General features: G+C 42.8%; 2 protein-coding genes across 4 annotated transcripts in view; one reads left to right on the top strand and one right to left on the bottom strand.

Annotated features, from left to right (window-relative positions):
- Positions 1-384: 384 nt before the first annotated feature.
- Positions 385-11,080, bottom strand: CCDC43 (coiled-coil domain containing 43). Its single transcript, XM_019434779.2, has 5 exons — positions 10,838-11,080; positions 6,809-6,896; positions 5,093-5,228; positions 3,567-3,625; positions 385-2,009 (listed from the first exon to the last, which is right to left on the bottom strand). The coding sequence occupies exons 1-5, from the start codon at positions 11,039-11,041 to the stop codon at positions 1,822-1,824; spliced, it is 675 nt and encodes a 224-aa protein (XP_019290324.1). The 5' UTR covers positions 11,042-11,080; the 3' UTR covers positions 385-1,821.
- The window catches only part of DBF4B (DBF4 zinc finger B), a 58,588-nt gene continuing 57,927 nt past the window's right edge, over positions 11,069-11,729 (top strand). The window contains exon 1 of one of the 3 annotated variants that reach the window (XM_053892948.1): positions 11,069-11,261. In XM_053892948.1, coding sequence (XP_053748923.1) covers positions 11,230-11,261 — 32 coding nt within the window. In that variant the 5' untranslated portion in view covers positions 11,069-11,229. The remainder of the gene's footprint in view (positions 11,262-11,729) is intronic. The other 2 variants (XM_053892947.1, XM_019434775.2) reach the window with 2 other exon arrangements.

Below are 11,729 nucleotides of genomic sequence, written 5' to 3'. Positions count from 1 at the left end.
GCAGAGACCAAGATCAAAGTGAGAATAAACCAAAAATCCAAAATAAGGGTTAATAGAGGTGGCTCCCTCATACCCTATCTGTAGCCACAGCCTATTGCTGCTGCCACAGAGGACTAAGAGTCCCAAAGTACTTCCAAGGCTTTCAAAGTCAATTTACTGACTTACAAAAAAACACAGTAATCTTTCTGATCTCCTAATACCTAACCTCACAGAAAAGAAAACTGAGGCAGAGAATTTGATTCTAGGAAAAGGTTCTACTATTAAAAGAGCATACTGGACTAAACAAAATAAAATACAGAGCAAAATTCATCACATTCCTAAGTGACTATTCACACAATTCATTTCCATGGATAGCTGGAAGGAATCAGGATAAATCAGAAAACAGTGATTTAAATAGTTTATTTTTTTAAAAGGTGGTTACTTTTTTAAAATGCAATGCCACGCTTATAGGAGTGTATAGAGGTGACATATCTTTTCCTTAACCATGCTTCTTTTTACCTGCTGCACAAAGGTAAAAATTTTTGTTAACCTCATAGTTAATAGTACAAAACAGAGGTCAGCAAACATTTTCTCTGAAGGACCAGACAGTAAATATTTTAGGCTTCACAGGCCTGAAGTTTTATCACATGTTTCTTCTTTTACAACACTTTAAGAATGCAATATTCACTGTTGACCCGCATTATATAAAAACAGACTGGGCCAAATTTGCTTGTCTGCAGTAGTTTGCCAACCTCAGGTATAAAATACCTACTTTCTGTCTTGTCAGGGAGATGCCTCCCTTCAGGCTTCTTGACAGTCCACTGCCTGAAGTAGAGAAAGGCCGTATTTACAACTGAATGTGGCTTGTGACCAAAGTAGAAACAGAGTTCCCGCTCACTTTTGACTCTCCTGGTTTCTCCATTCATTCAATAAATTTGTTGAGCACCCACAATGTGCACTCCTAAATATCTTTGTGTTCGCAGAGATTTCCAGTGTTTGTTCCTTAAACGCATGGTTCCTGCAGTTTCTCTCAACCTGTAATTATCAGGTCTTTATACTCATGTTTTAGGGCACATCAGGATTAAAATCTCTACTAGTGCTCAAGAGGACACATGATTATAAAAAATGAATCTAGCTAACAATGATCTCCTTCCACCCAATACACATCCTTCTTCAAAACCGCAGCCTTGATGAGGAAAAAAATATGTGACTATCTACACTTAAAAAGATACTTCTTTTCCTCCCATAAGCTGAAACTTAAAAATAATTGTTTTCCCCTCAAATCTAGAACATCCACCACATAATTTCTTCCATTTTCATAGGTCATTGCCATGTTAACATAATATCTAGACCCAGGTAGGGCTCTTCATTAGTTTTCTATTTCATCCATAAAACAATACATTTAGGGGTAAATAGTACTTTCAAAGTACTTTATGCTCCCACATTTCATCTTGGGAAAGGAGTGGTCATGATTCTGCTCCTTTAGGATGAAAACTGTAACTGTCAGCTTTCTGAATATTTCTGTTATCGATCCTAGGTAAGGGAAGACTTTTTAAGTAGCCAAAAGGAGCCAGAACTTCAAGATTAAAATATAAAAGTTGCCGCCATTCCAGATCTTTGGTACAGACATCAACTACAATAATCTGATTACCCACACCACACAGACATGGCACATTTTGTAATTAGAAGTGTTTGTGATTTTCCTTTTGACCATGTAAACAAAAGGGACATGCCTTGGGAAACCACTCTGCAATGTTCTCTCATTTCTCTTAAATACACATGTGCACAATCAGCTCTCCCTTTGATCAAGTCCATGAGGAGAAAGAACAGAGTGGACCAAGGTTATCGCTTCCGCTCCCCTCTTTGTGTCCTTTTCTTTTCCTTTTCCTTGCGCTCCTGCTTGGCTAGTTTGTCCCTCTCCCTCTGCAGCTTGTCCTGTTCCTTCTTCCTTTGGGACTCATCCCGAAGTGAGTCTCGTTCCAGTTTTCGGGCATTGAGGACATCTTCCACATTGGTGTTTCGGAACAGAGCTACAGATGAGTTAAGGGATTAGGGTACAGGTCACACAGGTCTCAACGACTGCTCTTTCCTTATTCTTGCTGTCCTCCCTCTACATGTTCCTAATCTCTACAAGAAAATTCCTTAGGATAATTTCTCTTTGGTCTAATGGGAAATCCTGAAACTACCATTACAAACGTTTAAAATTAATCCTCAGAATAAAAACCTCAGACTTATCTAAATTTAAATGTTAAAATATTTTATGAAAATGAAATTTCATTCCAGAATAAGCACTTAGATCATGGCAGACTATTGTTGAAGTATCTAGGCTACTTTCAGTCAACAAGAATATCAATGTAACTGGCAAAATTTTTATGTACTTGGCACTATTAAAAATGGCTGGCTCAGTCAGTTAAGCATCTGACTTCGGCTCAGGTCATGATCTCGTGGTTTGTGGTTTGAGCCCCACATCAGGCTCTGTGCTGACAGCTCGGAGCCGGGAGCCTGCTTCGGATTCTGTGTCTCCCTCTCTCTCTCCCCCTCCCCCACTCATGCTCTGTCTCTGTCTCTCCCTCTTTCTAAAATTAATAAACATTGAAAAAAAAATGCTTGAAAAGAGGTAAATAAGTTGTTTAACCTTACTAAACTTTATCAATTTGCTTTTTTCCCTACACCACTGAAGCTTAAGCAAAAACTATGTCCTAATAACCACAAACTCTGAATTTATAGAAGATACAAAATAAGTTTAACCAGTTAGAAAACACCTAGCCAAAAACTTTACCCCTCATTTCTTAGGACTTTAAAAATACAACCTGGGGTGGCTGGCTGGCTCAGTCGGAAAAGCGTTTGACTCTTGATCTCAGGATTGTGGGTTCAAAACCCATGCTGAGTGTAGAGATTACTAAAACAAACAAAAACAAAAAACAAAAAACAAAAAGCTTAAAAAAAGAACAAAACCCCTGTTACTACCAAACAAGCTCCTTCCTACTCTTAAAACATAACTTTTATTGCTTTAGTGCTTTAAAATAAGTCAGTCTTCCTCTTCTGTGATAATCCACCATACTTGTCTTTAAGAAGGTGGGTTCTTAAAAAAACAAACAAACAAACAAACAAACAAAAAACAGTGGATTCTAAATGTAGAAACTTCTCATAAGTGATTCTTTTGGGACGTTCCTCAGCACATGTTTCCACCTGTCAGTAATTTTAGCTCAAAAGTATTCAGTGTTTGTGCTCTCTTTCTGAAAAATTATAAAGTCTTTGAGGACAAAGTCACATTTTAATCTTATTTTAGTTTGCTTCCATCACTGGGGATCCCAGTGCTATACACAGGGTGTATTGATTCTTATTTTCCCTTAGAAATTCTTAAGAAATCCTTCCTCCCTTCACAATACAGGTGAACATGTTTTCTTCGGGAAAAGTTCTTGTTAAGAGTGACCATTTATGGTTGTCCTAGGAATGGGGCTCACACGCTGGCCTGACATGAGTTCCTATTGGTAAAAGGGAGGCCCCAGCAATGACAGCAAAATAAAAACTGTTCCTCAAGAGTATTTGATGGAGAAACACTTGGGGGTGGACACAGAGAAGGATACATTTATCAGAACCAATGTTCATTGTGGTGGCGCCTGAATCATCCTTCTCATCTGCTTCGGTGAGTGATGTCAAGGAAAGTCCGATGGAAAACAAAGGCTAGCACATCCCAACCCAACATCAGAAAACATTCGACGAAGTGATGGGTAGGAAAAGCATGCTGAAGAAAAACTGTCAGGGATGTGGTGGTAACCCCAGGAGAGTCATCTTTAAAAATCTCAACGTGGGGAAAATTATTCAGAGCTACTGTAAGATCCTTATCTCCTGGCAGCTGAAAAGAAACTTAGCCTGGTCTGGGTAGACTGGCCCAGGACTTGGAAGCCAGGGGATGGCGAGATGACTTCTAAAACAGTGCTTCTCAGGGGCACCTGGGTGGCTCAGTCAGGCGTCCAACTCTTAATTTTGGCTCAGGTCATGAACTCACGGTTTGTGGGTTTGAGCCCCCTCATTGGGCTCTGTGCTGTCCACACAGAGCCTGCTTGGGATTCTCTCTTTTCCTCTCCCTCTCTCTCTCAAAATAAAAAAAATAAACTTAAAAAAAACCAAAACAAAACAGTGCTTCTCAAAGCATGGTTCCCAGATCTTCCTGGCAACTTGTTAGGAAAGCACATTCTTGGGCCCCACACTGGACCTACTAAATCAGAAACTGGGGAGTGGGGCCCAGCAATCTGGATTTTAACAAGTTCTCCAGGGGAACCACTGCTTAAAACATTGTTCTTTTCTAGGCCAGGAAATGAGACTGTGTCATTGGGACCCTAGCTCTGCTGACCCTGGCAATAAAAACATCAGGAGAAGAACAAGTTGGCCCAAAAGCGCCTAACAATTATTTCCTAAGCTCGTGACGAGACAACTAACATTTCTGGCATCATGTCCACCACATAAGGCACTACATATTCCAGTCAAGCAGGCTCTGGAAGCTAAGCATCTCCTAAACAATTTCAAACTCAAAGGGAACCAAGCCCGTCTCTGGTCAAGGGCAACTGCCTTTGGCACGGTGCCCATATTCCAGATTTGGGGATGTGATCTTTCAATTATGTGGTCGCTGGAGTATTAAAAAAAATAATGAGATTCAAATGAAACTGCCCCAAATTTGGGAATCCTTCATCCAAAATGATCTGTATTCTAGTCCTGGTTTTGCCACTAAATCTATGCATATCTCTGATTACACATTCCACTCTCACTGTCTCCGTTCCCTCATCAACTGGGAAACGAATATAAAGACTGGTTATACGTATGACACTGTACTAGGCAGAAAGGTATTATACAAATATAAACATACAGCTGCATCTTAGTTTCTGGAAATACAATATAAACAGTCCATTATTAAGGCATTATTTCTTTCACACTGAAGTTTCCAACTATCCGAATATCAATTCTCACACCCACGAAGGGCCAGAGATCAATGCCATTTCAGAGAGAAAAATTAAACTACACGGAGAGATTGGCAACTTCCCAAAGCTCACTGCAAACCAGCAAACATGTCTGACTTGAGCCTCAGGGGATGGACCCAAGACTCCAAAAAGGATATTCTTCTTCATCTGTCACATCAGCATACTGGGCCAGGAGGGCAGCTTTTCTCTGTTTCTCTTCTTCTGACACCATCCTGGGCTTCACCACAATCTGTGCCTGCTTCTCAATTAGGGTGGCAATGGCCTGTACCTCATCTGGGAGGGGAAGGGAAGGGAGGGACAACAAGGTTGTATGTAAGAGAAAACAAGCTCACCGAACCACCAGTCCACCCAGGCAGTGCTTGCAGGCAAGGCAATGGCATCTGCTGATTCTTTAGGGCCCTGGGGTTCAAAGGAGGTGCCTCAGGGGCCAATGAGAAAGGAAAGAAAAGGCCCTGCAGGCTAGGCTTTAGGTCTCGTATCTATCTTCAATCAGAGCAGCCCTGCTTTAACCTGTTTTATAAATTGAAGTTTTGCTGCTTTACTAAAAAAAAAAAAAAAAAAAGAAAGAAAAAGTCAGGGCGCCTGGGTGGCTCAGTCGGTTAAGCATCTGACTTTGGCTCAGGTCATGATCTCATGGTTGGGGAGTTCAAGCCCCACATCGGACTCTGCGCTGACTGTGCAGAGCCTGCTTTGGATCCTCTGTCTCTCTCTGCCCCTCTCCTTGCTTGCGAGCTCTCTCTCTCAAAAATAAATACACATTAAAAAAAAAAAAAAAGTTGAAAAGCACTGCATTAGAACCACAGAAAATTTGGCTTCAAGCATGCAACTTTCTCTCCTCTCAAACCAGAAACATAAGAAGGAATCTAGAATCAACTTATGCCGGTCCCTTTCATAATGATGATGATGCCAGGTGAAATATGTAATTTTTTTAAATGTTTATTTTTGAGAGAGACAGCATGCATGAGCAGGGCAGGGGCAGAAAGAAGGACAGAGGATATGAAGCAGGCTCTGTGCTAACAGCAGCGAGCCCAAGGCAGGGCTGGAACTCTCGAACCACAAGATCATGACCTGAGCTGAAGTTGGACACTCAACCGACTGAGCCACCCAGGCAAAGCCATAGATTATTTTAAAATAAAGTCAACTAAGTTACCCATTCTCAAAGAAAGGGGGCAGTGGTGTCCAGAAGTGGTTTTTATGCCTGGACTCACACTAGAATCATCTGGTGCAGCTTTTTAAAAAATGCCAATACCTGAGCCCCAACCCCAAAGACGTTTCTACAACTAGTCCATGGTATGGCCCTAGCACTGGCACGTTTTAAAGTATATCAACTGATTCTAATGTACAGCCAAGACTGGGAACCAATGTGTAGTTTAGAATAGATTCAAGTTTGGCTTCTAGGATTTCAGTTTTCTGCAGTTAATCTGTCATACTAATGGTGAGTATATTAACCCACTTCTCTTTCATTTCCAGGGGTGACAAATTTAGCTGAATAAAGCAAAACATCAGCCACAACTGTTATGAAATGAGAATACGGAAAAGGTAGGAGGTGGGAAAATATAGTTGGCCCCATACCTGCCATGAAAATCTACAAGGGACAGTAGAAAGAGGATGAAAAGGAAGAAAGCAAAAGCCACAATGGAGGGGACTATGGTCAGGTGGAATGGAAAACTGTAAAAAAAGAAAAGGAAACCAACATCCAGCTAAAAAGTCCCAGTAAGCTGCTGGGTGTTTGCCAGCTTAAATTATCTTAGGCAAAATGCGTAGAAAATAGCGAAAACTCAAAATTCTCTAACAGCTGCACAGTAAAGGTCGTTGGAAAAGGCACTGCAGTTTAGACAAACTCCCAACTCTACCTTCTTTTTTCACTTTGGTGACAACATTCTGACTTTCCGACCATCGTTCCACAATCTCCTTGCAGATGTGAAGAAGAGAATCTTCCTCCTAGTTGGAGAAATAGACCAATTAATGTCCCGAGGCCCTCAGCCTGAACAAAGCCCATGCACAGGGTACAGCTTGCCTGCTGGTGATGAGAAGTCACGGGGAGGATCCGGGGGCCACAGAACAAAAAGCATGTTTCTGTTTTGAGGCTCTGGAAACAGAAGTAATCCTGTGTCTGAGGCCCAGAATCCACACCTGCTAGGTCAAAAGCACCCACTCCATCCTGCCAAGCACCAGGGGAAAGGATTCTCAATAATTCAGGACAGTCTTCCTCATACTTTTGGAGCAAAAACCTGTTGCCTGAATCAAAGCCGTGAAATCTTTCTTGGCTGCTACACTCAACTCAGTACTTTCTCCAAGGTTCATCCACTTTCGAGCTGGAACGTATCCGTGACCTTGCTGAGCTGACCCCACCTCTTTAGGTGATAAATGAGTAGATGGTCTCCTATCCAACCATCCTTTTGTTCACTTTACACAAGCACACATATCGTCCACACACATGCCGATCAATCTTCCTTACCATGATATAAGAAAAAGGATGTTGGCTTTGCTGTCAGACATACTTAAATTAAAACCCAGATCTATGAACAAGATTCTTAACTTTCTGAGCTTCACATCTTCCCAGGATTTTAGGAAAGATGAAAGAGAATGTGTACGAAGTCCCTACCCTGCTTGGCAAAGAATAGGCATTTCAACAGATATAGGTATTTCCCTCCATTTTCATTATGGCTGCTTCAATCTTCATGCTCCACTCTTCAAAATGAGCTGTCAGAGTTCACATTTACTAAGTGCTTAGCATGTGCCAGGCACTGTTCTAAATACTTCACATAAGAACCCTTAATTCTTAAAACAATCCCAAGATATAAGTACCATTCTCAGTTTATGGATGTGGAAACCAAGGTCTACAGGTTAAGTAACTTGCCCAAGGTTAAAAAGGATTTGAACCCAGCAGTCTAGCTCTGAGCCCATGTTCTCAACCATTATCTTATACCATCTCTCAAAGAAAGCGAGGAGAGACAGAACACAGACTTTTTTTTAAGATTTTACTGTTTTTTTAAAAGTAATCTCTAGGGGCGCCTGGGTGGCTTGGTCGGTTAAGCGTCCGACTTTGGCTCAGGTCATGATCTCACGGTCCGTGAGTTCGAGCCCCGCGTCGGGCTCTGTGCTGACAGCTCAGAGCCTGGAGCCTGTTTCAGATTCTGTGTCTCCCTCTCTCTCTGCTCCTCCCCTGTTCGTGCTCTGTCTCTCTCTGTCTCAAAAATAAATAAACGTTAAAAAAAAATTAAAAAAAAATAATAAAATAAAAGTAATCTCTATACCCAACGTGGGGCTCGAACTCACAACCCTGAGATCATGAGACATGCTCTACCGAATAAGCCAGGCAGCCAACCCTATTTTGGGTTTCCTTACTTTCCACCCAACAAAGGATTACATCCTCTACCCTGTGTCCTTTTTGGCACTCATGCCAAACATACAAAACTTCTTTGGTCCACAGTTTCTTTCTTTAATTCAAGGAACCCCAGCAGGAAAAGTAAAGGAAGAAGAAGAAAAAGAAGGAAAAGGAGTGGCGAAGCATAAGAGAAAAGATGCTTTTGGAGGATGAGGTGGTTCATTCTCCCAGGGTTCACCCAGACCAAAGTAGTTCATTCATCCATTTGTTCATTTATTTATCCAGATACTGCCTGCCATGTTGAAGGCACTAAGATAAGTGATAAGAAATGAGTGAGAAACAGTCCCTGGTCTCAAGACACTGACAATTTAGAAGGCTAGTATATAAATAGCTGCCCTAAAGTGTCACTACCCCCATTAATGTAATAATCCTACTTAAAATTACAACTCACCCCTCCATTCCACTTCTGATTCTCTTATAATGTTCCTTTTTTCCCAGTACTTACTATTTTCTAGCATACTATATAATTTACTGCTTTTTTTTTTTTCCCTGCTAGAATGTCACCCCATAAGGGGTGACAGGGATTTCTCTTTTGTTCCCTAAGGTACCCCAAGCACTTAGGGCAATGCCTGGTAGAGAGTAATCCATCAATAAAAACTTGATGAATCAATCCATCAATCAATATAAATGCTACTGGAAGGAATTTTAAAAATGATAATAGAAAGCTTTTATTATTAACTGCTATTTGTTCCTGACAATATACACTGTCCTTGAATCTTAACTCAAGTTGCTGCTGACAAACTTCTTAATTCCTAATACTGAATCCGAGCCCAATCTGGTAGCTGATTTAGCTATGCCTTTTGTTTTTCCTAGAAAGGGATTTGGTACAACAGTCAGGGTCTTTTAGATAGAGCCTGACTGACAAAAAGCAAGCAACACCGTGAATTATACATTTGACGTATACCATGTTCATTGGCTTTGCTGCTCTTTCAAGTTCCTTCTCAGGTGTTTCGTGTACAGGACGCCTGCCTCACCATATACTTCCTGGCCCGTTCTTCCCAAAGCAATTTTCTATATAGAAGGGCTTGCGAAAATCAAGAGAAAATTAAGAATGGTGTGTGAATCAGGCAGAGAGAGCGAGAAGCCACCCTTAAAGATGTCTGTCTTCTGTAGTTCATGTAAACAAGAAGCAAATATAGAGAAAATATGGTTCTAGATAACTCTTCTCACTTCTACCAAGAGACTGCTAATAGTCTAAGGCAAATTCATGCTTGCCTTCATCAACAGATGTGCAGTTCCAAATAATGACACCACGAAAAGAAGAGGTCAAGGAGCTAGTACCAATGAGTATCCAAGTTACTTCAACCTCTTTTTCACGGAGTCTTTAGAAACTTCCCAACTGGAAATAAAAACTAACTTAAATTGCTTGCCTTACACTCTTCCCCCCACCAACCTGCTACGTCGTCAGGGTCCAGGAAAAGAATTTACTACGGCGCTCTATCCCCACCAAACTTGTAAGATGCATCACAAGCTGTGTTAAAGCTTTCCCATTCATAGGTCAATCTCACCAGAGCAGACTTCGGGACTAAATGGGGCACCTTGCCAGGAGAACCTGAGACAGCTGCACTAGGGTTATATTTCAACCCTATGCCCAATCATCAAACTGTGTTTCCACCAAGTAAGTGTAAATGGAGATGAAGGCAGCAGAATGGTCAGGTTGGAAAAGTGGACAATCTGGTGATTTACTACTTAAACACAGATTAAAGTACACATTTCTCAATCTGCTTTTAAGAAGCTGGGTACCAAAAAAAAAAAAAAAAAAAAAAAAAAGCAGAAGCAGCAGAAAAAGAAGAATACCAAGCTTCTCTCTCTCCCTTAAAACTCTGACCTTAATGGTCGCTTTGGCAACACATATACTAAAAGCTGGAATGATAAAACTCTGACCTTATTTCCCACCTCCCCCAGCAAACATGGATGGTCACTGCATTTCTAAATACTGTAAAAGATCAAGCACAATATTTGCTTCAGTTTGGCCTAGGCCTACACCTATACCCAGACTTCTACCTCCAGCTTACCTTTTTTGAACTCCTACCTCCAAAATAGGAACCGAGAAGGTACTTCCTGCAGGCTTTTGTCATGGGATAGCACTGGGCACTGTCTCTTAAAGATCACAGACATCCCAGAGCACTTTACTCCTCTCTCTGAACACTGTCAACGCATGGGAATGAAATTGGTCGTTAGGCGTCTATGATAAAATTCTCATTTAGGCATTTCAGTGCCTTCGGAAGAAGACTCACTCAGCTCACCCACAGGGATCCAAGAGGGCCGTGTCCCCAGGAAAAAAGGAAAGCCACACTTCTCTATGCACCTGCAACCTTCTGGCTTCCCAAAACCCTGGTTGGTGAGCAACCCCCTTCCCCCGCGTCCCAGAGCTCAGAATATTCCTCTCCCATGGGATACCACTAATCCTCTGGGACACAAGGTATGGGAAAGGGGGTACGAAGTACTGACAGGGGCCGCCAGGAAGCTAAAGGAACGTGTCCCGGTTTCTCACCAAGAAAGCAGAGAGGATCCCCTGCAGAGCATCCAGCCTCTCCTCTTCCTCCTCCTCCTGCAGGACACCCAGGATGTAGGCGCCGTAAACGGCTCGGTCCACTCCCAGCGCCTCCAGCCGTCCGTCCAGCCACGACCCAAAGCCGCTGCCCCCGCCATCATTCTCGCCGGAGGCAGCCGCGGCCACTTCGCTGGGCGCCGCCATCTTGGGGTCAGGGTCCTGCCAGCCTCCAGGGCGCCTACCGCAGTGCCTGACGGGCCGCGCCGCGGGCGTACTGCGCATGCTCCTAGAGGTAACACACTCCCCGGCCCGTCTGGCGTAGAGCCAATCGACCAGTAGTGACCGGCTTGGGCATTTTGCACCTTCTAAATACAGCGCTAGTTGGCGACCGCATGGTTACGTCATCGCTCGGAAACCCTGGCAGGTGAGTATTCTTAACAGATTTTTTTTACAGTTGGGGAAGTTCTGAGAGGTTCGGTAACCTGGCTAAAGTCACGCGGCTAGGAAGAGGGCTGGGATTCAATTTCGATTCCAGCGCTTCGGTGCATCTCACCGAGCTGCCCTTCCGCGCGCCTCGGTAGATACTACGCCGCGCATTCCCACACAGCTTTCAATAGGGAAACTGCTGACTCTGTTCAGAGTGTTGGGAAAATAAGTTCTGCACCATAAGATGGCGACGGGACTAAAACAAGCTCTAGTTCCTAGCTTGGGAGACTCCTTTTCCTAGGCTCTTCCTGCCCTGTTTGCAGCGCGGGAAAGCCACCACCAACGTGGAAAATGACGCTATAAATTACCCTTCCCACCTGCATTTGGGGCTCAGATCTTTGGAGAAACTGTCTCCTTTGAGCCTGCAGGTGTTAAATAAATCTCCAATCCACCAGGATCTCCGAGT

This window comes from Panthera pardus, unplaced genomic scaffold, assembly GCF_024362965.1.
Source record: "Panthera pardus isolate Hobbes unplaced genomic scaffold, ASM2436296v1 HiC_scaffold_3, whole genome shotgun sequence".
Classification (NCBI taxonomy): Eukaryota; Metazoa; Chordata; class Mammalia; order Carnivora; family Felidae; genus Panthera; species Panthera pardus.
This window is presented reverse-complemented; position numbering and strand designations above follow the sequence as displayed.

Bases quoted from the DNA above. Each gene is read 5' to 3' on its own strand.
- CCDC43 (XM_019434779.2), bottom strand. From the start codon at position 11,041: ATGGCGGCGCCCAGCGAAGTGGCCGCGGCTGCCTCCGGCGAGAATGAT. The intron at 6,897-10,837 runs GTGAGAAACCGG...TTCTCCAACTAG, and splicing joins GGATCCTCTCTGCTTTCTTG to GAGGAAGATTCTCTTCTTCA. The intron at 3,626-5,092 runs ATATCCTTTTTG...GACATCACTCAC, and splicing joins GATGTGACAGATGAAGAAGA to CGAAGCAGATGAGAAGGATG.